The sequence below is a fragment of the Cylas formicarius genome, unplaced genomic scaffold (assembly GCF_029955315.1).
Source record: "Cylas formicarius isolate icCylForm1 unplaced genomic scaffold, icCylForm1.1 PGA_scaffold_9__14_contigs__length_23061073, whole genome shotgun sequence".
Classification (NCBI taxonomy): Eukaryota; Metazoa; Arthropoda; class Insecta; order Coleoptera; family Brentidae; genus Cylas; species Cylas formicarius.
The window spans coordinates 6,882,125-6,903,653 of record NW_026844365.1 but is presented as its reverse complement, the minus strand read 5'-3'; the positions used below and the strand labels follow the sequence as shown (position 1 = coordinate 6,903,653).

At 33.4% G+C, this 21,529-nt stretch overlaps 1 protein-coding gene across 1 annotated transcript; it reads right to left on the bottom strand.

Annotated features, from left to right (window-relative positions):
- Positions 1-88: 88 nt before the first annotated feature.
- Positions 89-19,635, bottom strand: LOC132707692 (alpha-1,6-mannosyl-glycoprotein 2-beta-N-acetylglucosaminyltransferase-like). The gene is made up of 5 exons (XM_060679614.1): positions 19,327-19,635; positions 10,722-10,963; positions 3,967-4,268; positions 1,014-1,219; positions 89-799 (listed from the first exon to the last, which is right to left on the bottom strand). Exons 1-4 carry the CDS (start codon positions 19,633-19,635, stop codon positions 1,194-1,196), a joined length of 879 nt encoding a protein of 292 aa, XP_060535597.1. The 3' UTR covers positions 89-799; positions 1,014-1,193.
- Positions 19,636-21,529: the final 1,894 nt, after the last annotated feature.

Sequence of the window (21,529 nt, the reverse complement as noted above, 5' to 3'; positions counted from 1 at the left end):
TTAATACATTTATATATTCTATTTACCTAAACCTTAGGAAAGTATATCACAAATTAGTACATAGGTAATCAAATATATCTACACGGTTTTTATTTTTCTTTCATAGTTGAAGTTGAAAATATTTTATCAAAGATCAAGATGATGATACTTTTTCGAAGAAGCGGCAACATCGCGTCGGTTAAAGTTGACTTATGCATGGCAAATAATGTAAGAAAAATACTTCATATGAACGTTTGTTCTAAACCTGCGAACCTTTGAGATGCAGGGAGGTGTCAATTAGCATCCATCCGTATTGTTGACAATAATAATGAAGAGTTATTCGACCTAATTTGTTCCTTGCTAACTAGATTTGCATTTACAGCTCTCCGGTGATTCACTTCCGCAACAGTAACTTACGGTATTTCATTTTTATAATAAATAGCATGAAGATTCCTTCCAATTACACTTTTCATAATAATAAATAATAAACAATAATTAAAAAACTATGAAACTTCGGCCCTGAAAACTTTACCAGCTATTATTTCAAAATTCTTAGACGTTTAGGGCACGCGTTGATATGATTGAAACACCATACACTCCATATAGGAAATGATTTCAGAAACCTGTCATGTTAACGCATAACGCGTGATCCCTGGGATCAGACCAGCCACCACTTTTGATCATGGATCGCTTTATTTTTCTAGTAGAGACGATTTCTAGCGATTCAGGGTACAAATACTCTCGAGCGTCATCTAATTCCTTAACAATCTTAGCGAACACATCTGACGAATCGCAATTGCCCTTGTTGTGATGAACTCCGCTACAAAATAACAAATACCTTACTGGGATAACATTTAGACTTCTTTTTACAAAACTTCTGGAGAAGAAGCCAACAGGGCGGTTGGCGAAACGTCAGCAAGTTGGACTCAGCAAAAACCGACGCAGGAGGAATCCAGAAGTTTTGTAAAAAGTATTACAGTAGCCTGTGGAAGGTTCTTTGAAAAAAAAATTAGACTTCTTTAAATTGATCTTACCACTGGCCCATATGAACTATTCTCGTTGCCTTCAACACCATCACATTTAACATATCTTTAACGCACCTCTGGTTGACGTACTGTAAACTCCAATCCCAATTGTAATCGTCATACGTACAGAACTCGGTAGAACACTGCCGGATGGTATTCCAAGTTTTGCGGTTCAATGCCAAACCCAAGTTACTTATCCAAGTCGTCACGTGCACCTGGTTACGAAACATCTTTAAAGAGGTTTATTATTTATTTTATTTATTATTATTTCTTTAGAACCCAAATCTCGCTATGCAGTCATTTGTAATGACGTCATATTTTATTTTATTAAACGGTTCCATTCATTTTAGTAACTATCTGTAACACGACTCTACAAATTTTTCTTTCTTTGTAATAGAGTTTATTTTATTTTATTATTTTTCGGATAATTATGCTCAAAAATGAAGAGAAAATACCTTTTTATTATTTATTATAATAATACTCCCTTTTGATTTTTATAGATGAATTTTAATTAATTTTAATACATTCAAAAATACTACAGGGTGAAGTTTTTACATTTACATAGTGCAGCTAGATGGCATTTGAGTGATAAACAGTGATCAGGTGTTTTGTCCAAGTCTAGGAAAATTAAAATGTCATCGCCAAAGTGTAAATATGATGCTGATACCGTTTGTAATGCTTGTTTGTTGGTATTGTAAAATATGTTTAGAAGGTAAGCAATTTTTAATTAAGTGATGAATAAGGACAAATAAATTGTTATTTAACAAAATAAATAAGAACTAAAAGTTCAGATTTTCACCAAATTATACATTTTGACATGACAATTGTTTCGACAACACCGCGTCTTTATAGCGAATCAAATTATGACGGGTCGCGGTTTCTATATTTCTATTTGCTGCTGCAAGTTGAATTACAATTTGATAGAGGATGCCGCTACGATCAAACGATTATCGTATCGAGCTACAGTCGGACACGGATATAGTTGTGGACCGGCATCTCAACCACCGTTTGCCTGGTCTTTTGTTAAGGTAGGTCGGATATTTTTTGTGCGGCAAATGCCACATCGTTTTTTTTTAACTTATTGTTTTTTGTTAAGGAATTGATGATTGCGAGTTTTCGCTGCAATATATACCGAAAATTGACCATAAAACCTTAACTAATGTTGTGAGATTTTAAGTTTAATAATGGAGAGGTATTTAAATCTAATTGATTGTTAAGCAATACATTTGAATGTCTCATTTTGTTAATCTCCATGGCTTCCAATAAATTTAATTTTTTACCTTTTGTGGCTGTATGTAAAATATCAAAATTGTCGTCAAATATGTGTTTTGCTGTGTTTAAGTGTGTAGCATAATTAGAATATTGACTATTGTTTCTAAACTCTCTTTTATGTTCGTTAATGCGTTTCTTGAATGATCTACCTATTTGTCCAATTTAAAGCAATTACATACATAGGAGTACCCAATGAAAAAGTTTCAAAACATTTGTCAAAATGTGGTTTACAAATAGCTTTCAGAACTAACAACACAATATTAAAATTTTTAAAAAACAATAAAACGAAATGTCCAAAATCTCAAAAATCAGGTGTCTACAGGTTGAAATGCGGATCTTGTCCGAAAATTTATATTGGACAAACAGGTAGATCCTTCAAGAAACGCATTAACGAACATAAAAGAGCGTTTAGAAACCATAGTCTACATTCTAATTATGCTACACACTTAAACACAGAAAAACACATTTTTGATATTTTACATACAGCCATAAAAAGTCGAAAATTAAATATCTCCGAAAACATCCGATTGCTCCCAAATTTGTGCGGTAATATCCCGGAAATGTCCGAAGTGGATCGGATCCGTGGCAGCCATTTCGAGGGTGTAAGGGTAATTAGATTTATTATATTGTAAATAAAAAAATCTAGTTTATTTTGTGATTTAAGTATAGTTATAGCTTAGTCCAGAAAGTTTTAAAAAATTATCTGAATTTTATGCGATTATGTAATGTATGTATGTATGATTATTCAAAAAGGTCTGCAGTTGTCTTTTAGTTCCAACGAATATCTTATCCACATATCTATGCCACCAATGAAAGCTTTTACTCAGAGGATGATACTGTATAATGTTTTCTAAAATATCCGTGAAAATTTCTGCAAGTGGTGAACTAAGCGGATTTGCCATAATTAGTACATTTTGGAGAAGAAAAGAAACTGGAACAGAGTTAGGGAGATTTCATTATCACTTAACTTTTTTGTAATCTTGTGGATAGTTTAATCAATCGATGACGATGTGATAAAAGAAATTACAGGCTTAATTAGCAAGTCCTGTAATTTTGGAGGTTGGGCTTGATAATTGTCTGTAGATTTTTTTCTCGTCATCAAAGAGATAAGAATCTGTAATTACTGCTTTGATTTGTTTCTGACATAACTCAGTGGAATCGTATTGGCATATCTGATTTAAGAATTTTTTTTTGAAATTCAATTGTTATTCCTTTATTTGCTCATGTAAAATAATAATAATAAATGTTATTTTGGGAAGTTTTATTTTAATTGATTTTCCTAGAGACAGGTGTGCGAGATCATGAAATGTATTGTTAATTGTAACTTGAGATTTTATTAAATTTTCTAAAATGTGTTCGAATTCTTTAAATTAAAGTTGAAATCTTCTTCCAGAAATTCGGATTCTCTTTCGGAAAATGTGGTATGCGTCAAATGAATAAATTTATTTTAAAATTTACTACTAGAATAGTTAAGTTAAACTGATTTGAAGCTATTGTGTGTAATTTGTGAAAATCTGAACATTCCTACTACTTGACACAGTTACAAAAAAACATTTATCTCTTGACGCTGACCAAGTTGTAATTCTTTTCATAATAGGCAATGCCACGAAAACTTGCATCACTGTAGGGATGTTATATTAATTATTATTAAGATGTTAAAAAGAAAAAAATGAGTTGCATCTTGCCTTACGGGATTCGTGTTTGTACCCCCGTTTCTCGGAAGCCTCCCCCAGCGAAAATATTCCGCAGCGTTTATCCTCTCTCTCGGACGTTGTTTCCATGATTTTTAGCATGTGAATCGCATCTTCCACCACGTAATGGTCGTCTTCAATAAACAGAAACATTCCGCCGTGGGTTTTACTAATCGCCAGATGGTTGAAGACCACGTTGATTTTCCACCACCAGTGGTGTTTCAGTTGGGTGAGCTTGTAATCGCGGTAATGCCCGTAGGGGTCTGGGTGTTTCGCATTTGCGCAACCTATCTGTAACGCCCTAGGTGTAAAAAGAAACCCCTATACGGAAATTAAGTTATGCGGCACCAAAGCGAGGAATAGAAAAACAATGTGGAATAGCTTTGTAGCTCCAAGTGAGCGAATTTTTTATGACATGGCAAAAAATATGTGATTGTATTTTTGAGGACACGTGACAATCATTTTATTATAAATAAAACGTCCCGCATGTCATGGCATTTTTGGACAAATTTCATATATGACATCTTAGGTCGTACCATCTCTGACGTATCTTAAATTTTATGTCGACAGTGACCTTTGCAGGTCTAAATGTGTACAAGATGGTCAGCCACATTCGCCACGTTTTTTGTATAAGTAATGAAAAGAGTTCGGAAAAACTTACTATGCGCGCTCAGGAAAAAAGGACACCGTGTCCCAACTAAAACGATCTACTATAGGATCTGGAAACTCCTAGGAGATAGGAAAAAAGGTTTCATATAAACGTTCCTTGGACTCTCCTGAAGATTTCAAATATTATAATTTTGTTGATACAGGGTGTCCCAAAAGTGTCCCCCGACATCAACTTTGTTATTTTAATTGGAACGCCCTGTATATTTAGACATTTTTAGAATTTTTGATTAAACTTTCTTGAGAAATTCCTATTCAAATTTCTGGTTTCCTATACCTAAACCTGAGAAATTTTGAGAAATTAAAAACTTGAGAGCGTTATTTAAAAATTGTTTACACCTTGTAACATGTAACACGAGTTGCTCCAAATTAAAACTACTGCTTAGTTGAAAGGTTAGAGTTAACTATCACATAAATGTTTTACTTCGATATTATACAGGGTGATGAAAAAAGTTGCCCTAAAATTTGGGCATTTGATTAAATAACTTCTTAAAGTTAAATGGAACATCCTGTATTTAATAGCCTTTGTTGACTCAGGGTTAGATTCCCTTTAAAACCATATCGTCGCCGTGCATACGAAAAGTCGTATCTCAAAATTATTCATTTTTCAGGAGAGTGGTTTTAAGTTATTGATCCAATCGATTACTTATCCCAGAAAACACTAGAATTTTTTTATGGTCGTAGTTCTCAATAACAATTTAAAAAAACATGAATTTAAGGATTACAGTTAAATATAAATATTTGCGTTGTTAACAATGATACAAAAATACATTTTTCGTTCACAAAATAAACACAAACATTCGAAAAACTTTAAGCTAAGCAATAAAGATAAAATTATTCCTAAACTGACATTTTACTTATGTGGTCCGTGATCTGCAGAAGGAAATTTCACCACTGGGGTGCTTTCAGAGCACACTGAAATCAAGATGTCATATTTAAGAGCAGAAACTTTATTGCTTTTCTTGCTTTCTTTTCAACTTTGATGTCCAGGATATCTCTCCAGTTCCCTTTGTTTTTGTTATCGTCTTCACGGATGGTTAATACTCTTAAATTTTTTGATAACTCTTTAAAGTCTAAAACAATCTGTAAATCCTAGGTTGTTTACAATGAATGAAGGTTTCCTTCATTCTAATCTAAAAATAGACACTAATTGTGATTTCAAAACAAGTTTCCTGAATGAGACATTGCTGTAGAAAGTTTTTATGAGGAGTATAAACACCGTCTCTGATGATTTCCAATTGGTAACAGGTAGAGACCTGAGTCGCGATTAAGATTGTTAGGTTGTTGATAGATTTCTATTGACTCTCGGACTTTTCGTTGGTAGAATAACTGATTACATGCAAGAATTTTAGTTTTATCAAATAAAATTTTATGCCCGGTTTCATGAGTGTGTTCGGCAACAGCTGATGAGTTTATTTGTCTTTGTCGTAAGGCTCTTTCGTGTTCTTTGAGCCTAGTTGATATTTTTCGACCGGTCTCTCCTTTGAAAAATTGAGATATCTGCAATTTTAATAATTACGAAATTTTAGAAGAGCAGGTAATTCCGTTTATCGACAATTTGCCACTTCAACAAAATAATGAGCTATACCTTCAATATGACGGTCCACCTCCTTACAATGCACGAGACATTACTAATTTGCTCATTAATGGGTTTGCCGAAAACTAGAACGGAAATAAAGGTCCTATATATTGGCACCCAGTTCTCCAGACCTGACTTCTTGCGACTTCTTTTTGTGGGGGAGACTCAAATTTCGAAATCTCCCAACTACTAAAAGAGGCACTTCGTACTGCATTCAAGCAGCTTCGTGCCGTAGAACTTCTTGATGCAGAAAATAGCGTCGAGAGAAGATGTAGGATATGTTTACAAGAAATAAAAATATAATAATAAAAATAATAACAATTTTAAATACTTTAATATTTTTATTTCGGTTTATTATTTTAGGGTTGGTAATTATTGTAAACTAGAAGTTCAAGTGCGAGGTTACTGTGTCCCCTCGTATCGTATCCAACTTGATTTTGTATGAAAAAAAAAACAATAAAATTTTATCTACACATTTAGGGTGCGCACAGCGCCTACTATGGTAAATATCAAAAATTGCAAATATCTTTTAAAAATAGGTGTATGGGACATCGTTAGAAAATTAATTTTTTAGAAAAATAGGGGGTATCCATTTTAAAGAAATATAACTTTCTGTGATATCTCGGGAATTAAAGGCTCTAAGACAAAACGGGTAAAATAGAGATTCCCGCTTAAAAAAAAATTAAATAAATGTTTTTTCCCAAAGCAATTAACAAAGTTATAAGGACCTTTAATGTCTCATATTTTTGAGAATCACTCTGTAGCTCAAAAAGGCCTTGACATTTCAGGATGCGGTTTTCAGTTTTTGACTTCTCTCTTGGGGTTAACTATGCTGCAAATGCTTAAAGCCATAGAGGCCCCTCGAATTTGGACCACCCTGTACATTAATCAACAAATAAATAAACAGTTTTAGTTCCCTTCGCGTCACAATGTTGTCAGAAACTTAAGAACGCATGTTAAAACTTCAGGCGACCCCCCTTTTGTTATCAATTTCGCTCCATGTGAAGCAGAAAGTAGAAGAAAAATTTTCATTCTCCGGTTTGCCAAAAAGGCGTAATTAAGATCAGCCTTTTTGTTTGCCTTCACAAATTACTTACTTACTTACAATTTGATTTCCAGTCCAACTCCTTTTAGGATTTGGGTAGAGATTCGCCCTTTTAACTACGGAAAAAACCGAACTGGTTATCTCAAAAAGTCGATTTTCGGAGATACGCTCTTAGTGTTTATTATACCTACACTATCGCACAAAAGTATAGCAACAAACATATTTTTTTAGTATTTTTTTAAATAAAAAAAAATTTGGTTCATATTTTTTGGTAGTTATGATAAAATACTTTCCTTGCATAGCAAGTAATTTTCCACAACATTTTGGGTGTACCTTAAGTTAGGTGGTGAAAGCTAAATAATAATTAATATAAAATTTGACGAAAATGAAAGCGACAAAAGTAAAGCAACAAATTGTATTTAACAGTGTTTTATTTTATTTTATTTCAAAAAGTCGTATTTAACAGTATTGTATTGTATTTTATTAAAAAAAAACATTAAACACACATTTTACTACAACAATAATAATTAAAATCATGCCTTAATAATTTATAGAATATCCATTATTGAGAATTACCTGCTGGCAACGGCGCGGCATTGACTCTATCAACTTTTGAGTGACATTTTCTGGAAGATTTGTCCAAACTTCATTAATTTTATCTATCAACGATTGTTTATTTGGAAACATTTGCGCACAATGCTACTTCTTCCCAGAGATTTTCAATTGGATTAAGGTCTGGCGACTGTGCCGGCCACTGCAAAACTCTAACATTGTTTTCTGCAAACCACTGTTGAACGAGTTGTGAAGAGTGTTTTGGATCATTGTCCTGTTGGAAAATAAAACGTAACGGCATTTCCCACTCTGCATAAGGGAGCATAACATTTTGCATAATCTCCCTATAAACAAATCGATCCATTATCTCATTAATGAGGTGTATAGGACCTGCTCAATTCCATGCGAAACATCCCCATAAAAAAACACTGCCTTTACCATGTTTAATTGTAGGTGTTACGTACTTAGGGTTAAGCCTTGTATTAACTGGTCGCCTTACACGTCGCATTCCATCAGAATTGAATATTTTATATCGTGTTTCATCGCTTTTTTCCAGTAATTGATGGTCCAGTTTAAATGCCGGCGTGCAAAGGCCAACCTTGCTGCTCTGTTTCTTGCTGAAACTAGCGGTTTTTTTGCTAGCTGTCTACTGAACAACTTTGAACCTACTAATCTTCTTTGCACAGATCGTATACCAACCGTAATTTCTGGAACTTCGGCAATTATTTGAGGTGTGGACTTCCAAGGATCTTGTTGAGCAATTCTTTTAATGGGCCTGTCAGTCAAAACCGTGTTTTTTTGGGTCCTCCCGATTTCGGCAATTTTTCAAAGTGTCCTCTATCATTATACGATGAAATTATTCTCGATACGCTCTACCGAGGTAACATAAACTGTCTTGAAATATCAGCTTGATTGGTACCTTCCATAAATGCATTTACTACTCTTTGCTTTAGGTCTTTTGGAATTGGAATTCCTCTTGGCATAACTAGTCCTGCACACAAATGGTTAACTTAGCACAAAATAAACGTAACACCAGTTATTTTTGCATTTACAAATTTTAGAAATGTTGCTCTATTTTTGACTCGTCGCTAATATGCATTTAAAACTAATGTCAAAATAAATTCATTTGTTTTGTTTGTGATCATCAATAAATCATAGCCTACTTTAATGTCCTCAAATGTATTGTATTTGTATACAATACCTTGCATGTATAATCGTAATGTTGGGACTTGTGTTAAATATATCTTATTTTTGAAGATGTTGCACTACTGGTAGGGTATCTCACCTGATCTTATACTTTCTTAGAAAACACCCACAGAAACAAATTGTACTCTACTATTTTTTCAATAATTGGCCTAGATGGTTTAAATTTTAATTTTAAAACAAAATTTAGAGCAGTGTAAAATTATGATCGTTGTGAAAGATTGTTATATTTTAATTTTATTAATTTTGAGAATTTAAGAGTCAAGAAAACTGTTTATTAGCGTCAAGAATATGTGCTCAAAGGTATGAATAAGATTATTTTCTACGACTGAGTTTTTGTTTATGAGTTTTAGGCAAAATTGATATAACTTTTACTACTACAGTGACGAAATTTCTAATTTTTTTAAAACCTTTGATCAGCGGCACAGATGTTACAATTTCCCAGAAACGGTCAAGGTGAGGTATAAGCACGGTAAGAGTAACTTACCTTTAATTGATCCACAGTAACTTAAAGACATAAAACATATAAATTTGATATGTGCCTTTTTTGGGGTAGCCCTGTATATTTCAAAATAAACAATACTGCTCTAAAAGTCTTTTCCCAACTCGTTTTAGTCCTTGAGCAAAAATGGATTCCACTGTGGTGGAAAGTATTTCAGAAATACGTAAATACAGGGTCATTAAATGAAAATCCAATTTTTTATAATTTTAATGCACTTCGCATTTAAAAAAAGGTCACTGCATATTCAATTTTAAAAATCGTAGGCCTCGAAAGATTAACGATATAATGTTTTTTCGACAAAGTAAAGTAACTTTCGATAGGGTAAAGTAAGTTTGGGTCACTTGGCCCCCATTTTCTTCTTTTTTCTTCATTATAAATTCTATGTGATTTTGAATTACTCGAATGCAACGGTAAAATTTTTCACTAGGGCGAAAAAATACGGTTTTTTTCATTATGGGGATTTGGTAGGGATGAAAACTAGTGTCAGTGATAAAAATATTCGTTTTTGATATATGGTGTTTGTTATAATAGCCCAAGCTATGCAAAATTCATCATTTTAAGCAGGAGGTGTATATTATAATTGGATCAAATTCAGGATTTAACTTACCATTTTTGCTGGGTAAATCCTATATTTATTTTCAATAATTCACTTTTTGTTTTTTTAAGTAATGCTTATATTTTCTACATGAAGAAATACCTGTAATGTAATTTTAATCTAACGTGTAAATATGTAGCTGCAACATTGTGGTACACCTCCACAATTCTATAGTCTCCAGCACAATATGAAAATTAAAGCTAGCCATACTTAATCATTTTATTACAGAACACAAGATAGCGATGTGGAACAAATGAAATTTCTCGATAACTATGAAAGGTAGTAACAGAACACGCCTAGCAAAACGGTACGCTTTTAAATCCTAAATGTGACATTAAAATGTCTTATTTTTATTTTCAAAATCTGAATATTCCATGACCAATATGAACAGTATCAATTTTTATATTACTATGGAAATTTTCATTGTATAGTGATATTGCTAAATGTTATTGTTAGATTCGAATAAAAAAATCGAATTTAGAATATAAAATCCGCATATAACATCCATGAAAAAAATCGAATCGTACTTTTCACGCCACACCGGTACAACAAAAGCTTTCAGTTCAACGGCAGTTACTGAGTTTAAGTTTAAAGTGACTCTCATTGACTTACATTGGTATCTTTATATCCTTCGGGCAGTCCAATGGAGATTGTCCCGGAAATTCGTTTGGATGGGTCTGTATTGAGTGAGGATAAAATATTTGAAGTACCCTCGTAAAGTTAATCGCTTGCACTGTGAGGTTGATGTCGTCATCGTAGTGGTCGTGGGAAAAAACTAACAACGCGTTGGAAATGAATCGAACCTTTGACAGACTGTCAATTGTCCGTCGGAGATAATCTATTCTGTCGTGCATCTGAAACGAAAAAAATTAATTTAAAATTACAAATTAGGACTTAGGCTGGTTACTTTAAACTTATCCTTTTTCAACTACAAAAAATCAAATTAATTAACACTTTGAAAAAATATCCGGTGTGCTATATTTTTGAAAATTTGGATAGGAAGATACTGTGTATTCTTAAAATCGAAATCATTTCTATATCACTGAGTGTCTGCTGCGGTTGCCTGCTGTCTCAAGAGCAAAACTCAAAGGTTTCTAATCTACACTCTTACCAAAGTCTATAATGTCTTGCCCTTGAGTTTGAGAGGTATAACTAACTCTAGAAAAGTTACTACTACACTAGATACGATACAAATCCGCTGAAATTTAAAAGATTAGGGATTCAGCTATCTCACTATTATAGACTGATGGAGCTGAGGCACACTAACTAAGGAATTTCAATGTTCTTAATTAGTTAATATTTGATGTGTATGTGTTTCTCTGAAAACTGCTTCTTTTGCATAATTCATCTTTTAGGTAGTCGACGAAGCCAAATTCTCAGAAGAAGGTATCTTCAATCTAAGAAATAAGGAATAAACACTTATGGTCTGTCGACCATCTTCATCCTTAATTTAAATGTGTTTTGCTCGTTAAGGGATAATTCATATTTACAAAGCTTGCTGATGTTTCGCCAATTATCATGTTGGCTTCTTCAGAGCTTGACTGAAATTGGCTCGTATTTCACTCTGTACCTGCTTTTATATTGTTTTTTTTTTCTATGGGAAGCGTTCAAGTCACGCGCCTATTTTACACCGATGCAGAGCAAGGAAGAGTTATGTCATCGGATTGTACGATGCTTTGAACAAAAACTACTGCTATCAGTCCAATTCAACTTCACTGAAGTACCTAATATTTTGTTAGTGTACACTGGTTTTAAAAAGTTTTTTGTAATATGGTTTGTAAACCGTTTCTTAATTCCGGCAAATTAATTGGACCACAAGCAATAATGACTAATTCTGTATTGACATTTCTTGCTCTTGCTTTTATTTCAGAAACCAGAAGACATAATGACATAATCGAAAGGGAAAGATAATATGTAACATTATACATTGTCTTCCATTAAAAAAGTGCACTTTTTACCATTTTTCAATGTCTTGAGCAAATCATTAATTTTGACCAACCCTGTATGTTATAAAAATGATTTCGATATTAAGAATTAACATACTGCAGTACCTATCTAAGCTACTACCATAGTTTTAACTTTCTGCTGACTCCAGTGTAGAAGTAATAAAAATAAAGAAAATAATTAATTTATCGAAAATCACAAAATATCGGTATAGGAACGTATCATTCAAAAACAATCATAAAGTATCAGCGGATCTTAAAATGCAGTAATAAACATGCTACATGCGGCAACGTTGCATCCTTAAAAATGTTTTAGATCGATAGCTTAATGGTATGGTCTGTTCATAGATATAAGAAAGTGACCAATTGCTTTTGAATGGAATTATCCAAGGGTGGTCATTAACATACAATGCAACAAGATTATTACCTAAAGTTTCGGAATTTAAATTCAGGTAAAATTGGGGTCCGTAATAGAAAATAATTTTATACCTACCTGTGTTTAATATTCTTTGGTTTGGTATACTACTTAATTTAAGTTCATTAGCAATCATTCTTATTTCGTGTGTAATGCAGCGTGTGTTGAATCGTGTGCGAATTATGCAAAATATGTGCGAGTCTAATGTATCTCAGGAGATGCTCCCGCCCAAATGTAGAAAACACTATTCTATTGAGACTAAGGAAGTTATAAACAATGTTTATTTGACTTTTATTGAACGTGGTGCAAGCAAGCAAGCAACTTTAGAAGAAACGGCCACATTGACGAAAATTCCAATATCAACTGTATGGAAAATTATGAATAATCCCATTTCAGCGAGGAAAAAAAGAAGCGATGCTGACCTTTTCTCGAGTGTAGATGAGAGTGACCAAGTTATAATACGGCGTAAAATTTACGAGTTATACGTTATACATTAGATATCTTAATTAGAAGGCTTGAAAAAGATGAAACCGGTGTTAAATGTGACAGAACTACCTTATGGAAGTGTATTCAACACATGGGTTTTAGATTTAAAAAAATTGACAAAAGGCAAGTTTTAATGGAATCTTTTAGAATTCGGAAATGGCGACCTGAATATCTAGAAAAAATTTGGATTTACAGAAAACAACAAAGGCCAATTATTTACTTCCTCCTAATAGCGTCATTGTAATGGACAATGAAAGTTATGACTAAAACCCCTTCCTCATGTGACACAAAAGCAACAATTCAAAACTACATGTATAATAACAACACTTATTTTCAGGAAGATTATACCAAAAAGCAATTAATTGAGGTTCTACAAAGCTTGAACCTACAAAAGGAATACGTCTGTGATAATTATTCAAAAAATCTAGGGCATACAGTTTTAAGGCTTCCAGCTTACCACTGTATATTTAATCCCATTGAACATGTTCGGCACCAACTGAAATCTGCCGTTCGTCGTAACAATGTTTTTCCCCGTGTTAACTCCAATGCCCTCAAACTTATAGAAACCGAAGTTTTTAACATCCCTCCACAAAGTTGGGCAAATTCTGTTAAACATATAAAAAAAGAAGAACAATCGTATATCCATATTGCAAATAATATAGAAAAAATAATAATTAGAACAGGCGATGTGAATTATGTTAATAATTTTAAGTAATTTATGTAGGTAATTAAAATAATTTGTAATTTTATTTTAGATTTATACATAAATACATACATAAATAAATTAGTGTCTTTCCTAACAAAACCCTAAATAATTAAATTCTACGCAAAGGGCGGACCTGTTCGGCCATATTTCATTCTTACAGCTTGTCCGGGTCTTTCCTTAATTCGTGTCAGTTAGTCACTTTCTTATATCTATGAACAGACTTTACTAAACCAAATTTTCAAAACAATCCACTGTATGGCAATCAAAAATACCGGCGTCAGTTTTCGTCTATTTCTTTTAGAATTTTTTTTTCTCGAAAATATGAAATTAAATTATTTTCTGGGCCATATATTCATTTATCTGAAAATTGAGACGGATATGCCTAGTTAAAAACTTTTATAAGGTAAGATAAAACGCGTAAATTGACAGTCGTAAAATTGCAAGGTCATGTAAGCGCTGTCAGGATTGATCTTTATACAGCGTGTCCAAGATAAGGATTGTCTGTCATGAGGATAATAAAAACTATAAGAAACACGAAGATAGTTAAATTACACAAGGTTGCAAAATTTAAATGTTAATAACCTGCTCTGAAGAAAACTAAAAAAATCCAATTTATTTTTATTTTTTTCTGGTGTTATTTAAAGAAGTATAAAAGAAATAAAAGTAGCTTTCTCAAGAGATTTTTAAAAAAAAAATTATTATTAAATCTTCAATGTTTTGAAGTAGTTGGCGCGATGGAGTCGAGAAAATATCAAAATAATTTTATCGATACATTTCTTCTTTGATATGCGAAATGGAACGTGCTTTTCATTTGAGTAGAAGTTCGATATGCTACAATATTATGTCACATGCGTATGTATTTAAATATTTGTATAATTAATTTTGTCTGTGTTTGATTACGGAAAGTAATTAAAATTCTGACGTGCTGACGAGCGAGTCGAATGGGTTGGGCCGGCCCTGTATGCGGATATAGAAAAATTACACTGGCCTACAATTAACATTATAATAATAAATGAAACTATCAGTTGATTTAAATATTATTTTTATCAGTACAAGAACAAAAACCAAAAAAAAAAATCTAAATTTAATAACAAAGTCTCAAACGATAGTTAAGGTCATTTATTTTTGCAAGATCTGTCCTTCTTGGCAGAAAAACGTCATTTAGTGGATTTTCTTGTATTTCACATAGCCCGATTGTCGATTTTTAATGAGCAGCTGCCATCATTGCAACGTTCCATCGACCTTGGTACCTGCGTTCCATTTCTTTTATATCTTGGTGGAACCCCCCACCTTGCCCCTCACTGACGATACCAAAATTTTCGCAGCGTAGCCCAGATGTGAGTCTAATAAGTGTAGCTTTATACTTTATCTCATATCCTTAAATTTCTCTAACATGTTTTCTACAATGTCTTTCTAATTTGGATATTTGTTGTTTCCTAAAGAAGCTTTTATAACATCAGGAAATGAAACCCACACAACCTTTCCAGATTCGATCATGGTATTCACGAAGTCTTGATCTTCCATTACTCGCCTTATTTGAGGATCTACACAAATTCCTTCCTTTAGTTTTGCTGGCTTCTCTTGGATGAATCAATAAAAAGTCTCCAGTCCGCAGAATTGTAGTCTGTACCAAGTTTCTTTCTGTACCAATTCTGTCTTGCGCTTACTGAAATATAACATTTTAACATCTTGTGCTAGTAAATTTTTATTTCGAAGTCTACATGCTAAGTCATTAAGTTATGATTGTGAAAAATACCGTGGCTAATAGTATCTTCATTTATTTTAGGTGCAGAAAAACTGGTGGTATCTTATTTTAAAGTGGCTGGATTCCTAGGCATGCAGAAATCGCAGTCATCATGGTGAAAGTATTTCCAACTGAGAAAAATTCCAAAGTTTTTCAATCAATTAGACAGAAATTGTTACGATAAGGTCTTAAAAGTTAGAAACTTGTTCGTAGGTTACGACAGCTGCGCGGTGTTTGATGAAATTGATATCTTTCGCTGTTTTAACTGCAATGAATTTTGTCATTCCTCCAAGACATGTAAGAAGCCTTGTGCGGAGGTTGCCATAATATTAAATCTTGCATACCTCAAATCAAGAAATGTTCTAATTGTTTGAAACTACCTGGTAGTCATAATTCTGATATATCGTTAGATCATGCTTGGAAAGTTATAGCAATCATCGGCCTCATCTCGGTCTTCCCTTGGTATGAGTACTAGAGGTTTGCGGTCTAAAACTGTCGAATTTTTTAATGCCGTTTCGTAGAATGATTGTCAGATTGTAGCTGGCTTAACGACTCAGTTTACAGTAACGAATTATTTCCTAGTCGCTACTTAATTTACCGCAGTGATAAAACTTTCTTTCCTAAGGGCGGGGGAGTTCTTGTTGCAGTGGATGACAAGTTTTTATCGACACCGGTCAATATTATAGCGGTTAAAATTGTCACAAATCTAGGTTCTTTGTATGTCCTTAATGTCTACGTCCCACCCTCAACAACTAGTCTATATCTACTCTTGATAGATGATTTTAACATATCCTCATATTTCAGAATAACCGAGAAATGCAAATATATCATCATTGAATCACTTTCTGCTCGTTTTCAATTTAACTCTTATATAATGTATTCCCATTTTTAAGGATTATGGGTATATGCTTGATCTTGTTTTTTATAATAACATCTGTGTGGTTGAGAGGTCTACTGATTGTTTAGAGTCTGAGGACAGGCATCATCCCGCGTAGAATGCTTTTTGTAAGCTGAACTTCAGTCTCAGTTTACCAGACATTACCTTATAATGAATATAATTTCCTGAGAGCCAATTTCCATCTAATGTATGATCATATTGCCAAGATAGATTGGACTTTCCTTGAATCTTTTGACAAAGCCAATAATGAATATGCTTCTAAACTTAATACGTCCCGTAAGCGAAAGTATCCCCCGTGGTTCACGAAGGATATAATAAAGCAAATCCGCTTAAAATCTAAATATTTAAAATTGTTTAAGATTAAGAACGATCTTGATGCTCTCAATGAATTTAAGCTATTCACGGCCAAAATTAAATCAGACCTAAATAATTCTTATAAATTGTATGCACAGTCTACTGAGTGTGAGATAAAAACTGATCCAAATAAATTTTGGCATTTTGGCTGTCACCAATTTTTATTTTAAAATAAGCGTTGTATTGTTTTTTAAGCACATGGAATATTTTTAAAAAGCTTTGGCTTTAAAAAAAATAACAGCACAATCCTCACTAACCTCACGAAACGACTGTCTACACTACAACAAAAGCAATTACACGATAAACGTGCTTCCTTGAAGACGTTCCCCGCTAATATTCTCTTAATTTATGTAAAATGTATGCCGGTGTAATGTTCATATTTTCAAAACAAAAATGTTGATTGATAGAAACAAAAAAATATTATTTTTCTATTGGTTTAGTCCTTATAACTTCAAAAATATGAAAAATGCCAGAGTTAATTAATTTATACTATATAGATGACGTTATCTACATTTTAGTGAAACGATCTTATGCCATTAACAAGATTTGCGATATCCCGTTTATCCATAAAAATGTTGACTTGATTAAATGATAAAGGTATGTATAATATATAAGGTGAGTCGATAGACAAATTGACAAATTTTTACAATTTTTGATTTTGTCCCACAATTTACAAATAAAAATTGCATGCTAGCAGAAGAGGCGTTCTGTGCCCTATTGGCCTCTCAAATGTTTTCGATGTACGCCCATGATATTAAATATTATTTTCTGTAATCATTCACTGTTTATAATTGGTGAGAATTGTTAAATTGAATTAAAAGATTGAAAATGACCGTTAGTAAATAACATATGTTATAATTTACAATAATAAAAAAATCAAAAAGGATCATAAAAAGGTGTCCTGTTTCAAAAAGGTTTACCGAACCACCAATAATAATAAAATCAATTTTTGTTTAAGTTAAGCTAAGCGTCTAAAAAACTGCATTCCTCTTGAAACATTTAACAAGAGAGAAAAAATTATGTAAAGTAACGGGTTCACTAAAGGCAATAATTTCCAAGACCATCGATAACAATAATGGTAACTGGGAGATTTATAAATAAAAATGTTATATTTTAAATACGTCGTCATATAAGCAGCTATGAAATGACGTAACAGAAGCGGCCACAGACTGTCAGAAACTGTCATCAACGGGCTGATAGATCTGTTCGAATCGCCCTATAGAGATACACCGTCTTTATAAATACCGCATAATTGCTATACAGCTTTGCCGCAGTGATTACACTGGGATTTTGTCGAGATAAAATCATATAAATAATAGGGCCACTTGAGTCAAATATCTCAAGCAAACGTTCATGTTTGATATTGATTTACACAAAAAATTACATTCGTTACGACCTACCGGTGCGTAGCTATTCCGAATCAGATTCAAAAATTAAAAAAAAAAACCTCAACACAAGTATTGAGTCAAATGTCGAGTCTATCACAAACAGCTAATGAAATTCTATTTGAGACCATAAAATTCCAGAAAAAATCCAAACCTCCCAACTCTAATATTCCAAGGCCTGAATACGCAGCTCTAAGATGTCTAAAATAGCAGATGAAAGAAATCCTACGGTAGGTAGTGGTGAACACATCTGATCGTCAGGAAAAAATTCATACTATCTATGGAACGTAACCTTAAAGATGATATTAAAGCTCCTTGCCGCGAAAAAAATCTGTCACCTATCACTATTCTAAAATTCCTGGTGTCTACAGACTTCCTTATCGTCGGGAATTCCTCCAAGATTTTTTCTATTTCATTAAACGGCCGTACAGAGTTAACTGTAGTGAATGGAGGGGTAATGACTCCCGTATGTTGTACCTTTCGAGCTATTTATCGAAGACGGGTTCATCTTAATCCACGACAATGCAAGACACGTGGCAAGAATTGTATCATCTTCTAAAACTCAACCATGCCGTAGTTGAAGAATGGGATAATCTTCATGATTTTTATATATGGAGTCTAATCGAATCAATGCCAAACCGTATGAAGAAGAAATTCATTTATTATTTTATATATAAAATAAATTTTGTGTTCTGTTTTTTTTTTTTTTTTGATAATTTTATTGTTTTGTCTAGTTTATTTGCCAATTATCAAACATTTCAAATCCTCCAACACGGAAATTGCTAAAGCCATACTTTTTCTGAGGAGTGTATTTAAAAAAAACCATTTAAAACGGTTTCTAAAATTTTCCTGCATGTCGCTGTTTCAAAATCGAAATTGCTGAACAATTGATTTCCGTTTTTAGAAGGTAAGAGATAAAAAGAGAAAAATCAAATCAATTTTCCTTTTTGAGTGGAATCACAAAATTAAATACTAAATACCACTATAAAAGTGGAAATAAAGAACCATTGAGAAATTTTTATATTATAGACAAATATAATTTGCTAAAATATAATAGAATCAGTTAAAGAATATTCATTCCCTGTGTAAAAAACGCGGTTTATTTCCATTCTAATTTGTTTACACGGTAGATTTTGAAGATTAGTTAGCGTCAAACCAGTAACAACGATCCCTGAGTTGATTTGAATAATGGAGCTAGAAGATATATTGTGAGTTACCGACCCAGTTACAGTTTTCGACATTTTGCGGACGAATTCAATATTTTTTCTGTAGTAAGACCAACTTACCTGTATAACAATCACAACAGCGTCGTCTTTCAGGCTTCCATATAAATCCGCATTCAAGATAACTTGGTCACTATTATACTTTCCAATTCTAGCTTTTATAAAATTGACGGCACTGGCGTCGAAGCTGGCTGGTGTGTGCGCAGCGATATCGAAACTCCTCGGAAAATTCTTAGTTCCATCGGAATTATTTTCCTCCTTATCAAGAAGCAAAAGAAACACTGTCAAGGTACTAACAAACAAGAGTAGCATCAAAGTTGTGCGCGGGCGACTCAATTTGAGCGAAACCTTCCATTTCTCGTTGACCGTCATACCTATAGTCTACCGAAATTTGGCGATTCAGCTACAATTACTAAACTTAGCCAGAGCAGGGCGTGAAGCTCACATTTAACCGGTTTTGCTCCGGATGTTGTAATTTGTTATCAGTTTTTTGATATGAAAAAAGATAAGAAATAGCATTGATGATTTCGAGCTTTTGGAAATGCAAATAGTCCTGTAAACATTCGACTATCAACGAAAAATCAAAAAAAAAATGGAGTAACTAGTTTTTTCATTTTTTTTTGAATTACAATATAAAGTTGTGTTTTTTTTTAAATGGAACATTCTGTATAATTTTCGGTCATTGTATTGCATCCGCCAAGGGCTTTCCGCACTTTACAATTGTTTTTAATTCAGGTGTGTATTAAATAATTTGATATTTTAATATGACTTCTTATATTATTAAATATTTTGTCCAATAACTAAGTTAAATCAGAATTTTATATATTTGACAATTAGTTAGTTTTAGTTCATTAATTAATATAAGGTTGTTCGGAAAGTCATTTCGTTTTTTCCCGTCAGGGGACTTAATTGCGTTTTTTCGAAACCACTTCACACTTAAGCCGCATAACCATTATATGTCTTGAGAGCTGATATTGTAAGGCTTGTGTGTGAAAAAGTTCTATTAATTCTACGCAGTAGTTTTTGGTTGGTGCCCTTTTAAATATGGAGAGCAATAAGCAGCATTTTCGTCATATTTTACTTTTTTACTTCAGAAAAGGTAAAAATGCTGTCCAAGCGAGAAAAAAATTGACGGATGTGTATGGAGAAGGCGTGTTAACAGTACGCCAGTGCCAGAACGGGTTTGCAAAATTTCGATCCGGCAATTTTGATGTCGAAGATGCACCACGGTCTGGAAGGCCGGTCGAAGCTGACAAAGATGCGATAAAGGCATTAGTTGATGCAAATCGGCGAATAACCACACGAGAGATCGGTGAGAGATTAAATTTGTCGAATTCGACTGTTTATGGCCATTTGAAAGGCATGGGCTTAACCTCGAAGCTCCATGTGTGGGTGCCCCATGTCCTTACGGAGCGAAATTTGTGTCGTCGCGTTGACGTGTGTGATTCGCTCCTCAAACGTCAAGAAAATGATCCATTTTTGAAGCGGATTATAACTGGGGACGAAAAATGGGTTGTATACAACAATGTTAAACGCCAGAGGTCATGGAGCAGAAAAGATGAACCGGCTCAAAGCGTGTCAAAAGCCAACATTCACCAAAAAAAGGTGATGCTCTCCGTTTGGTGGGATGTCAAAGGAATCGTTTTTTTTTTGAGCTTTTGCCGGACAATACAACGATTCACTTAAAGAGAAGAGGTCCGAATTAATCAACAGGAAGGGTGTAGTGTTCCACCAGGATAATGCGAGACCTCACACAAGTTTGGTCACTCGCCAAAAACTTTTACAGCTTGAATGGGACGCACTGCAACATCCACCATATTCTCCAGATCTGGCGCCTTCCGACTACTATTTGTTCCGGTCCCTGCAAAATTTTTTGGATGGCAAAACCTTTACCTCAAATGAAGATGTCAAAAACCACCTGAACTAGTTTTTTGCCAGCAAGGACCAAAACTTTTATGAGAGGGGAATTATGTTACTGCCAGAAAGATGGCAAAAGGTGTTGGACCAGAATGGCCAATATATAATTTAATAAAATATTTATTCATTATACGAAAACTGTCTTTCATGTTCCCCAAAAAAAACGAAATGACTTTCCGAACAACCCAATATTAATTACTATCTGGTACTTTTTGTATTTGTATTAGTTTAAAATTTGTATTATTTAGAAAGAAGTCTTTAGTCTAAATCTAAATTAAAATTTACAGTTAAAGAAACTGTTCATAGGGGATAGTTTCCTGGGCGTCAATGAATTGAGCTCCTAGTGGTG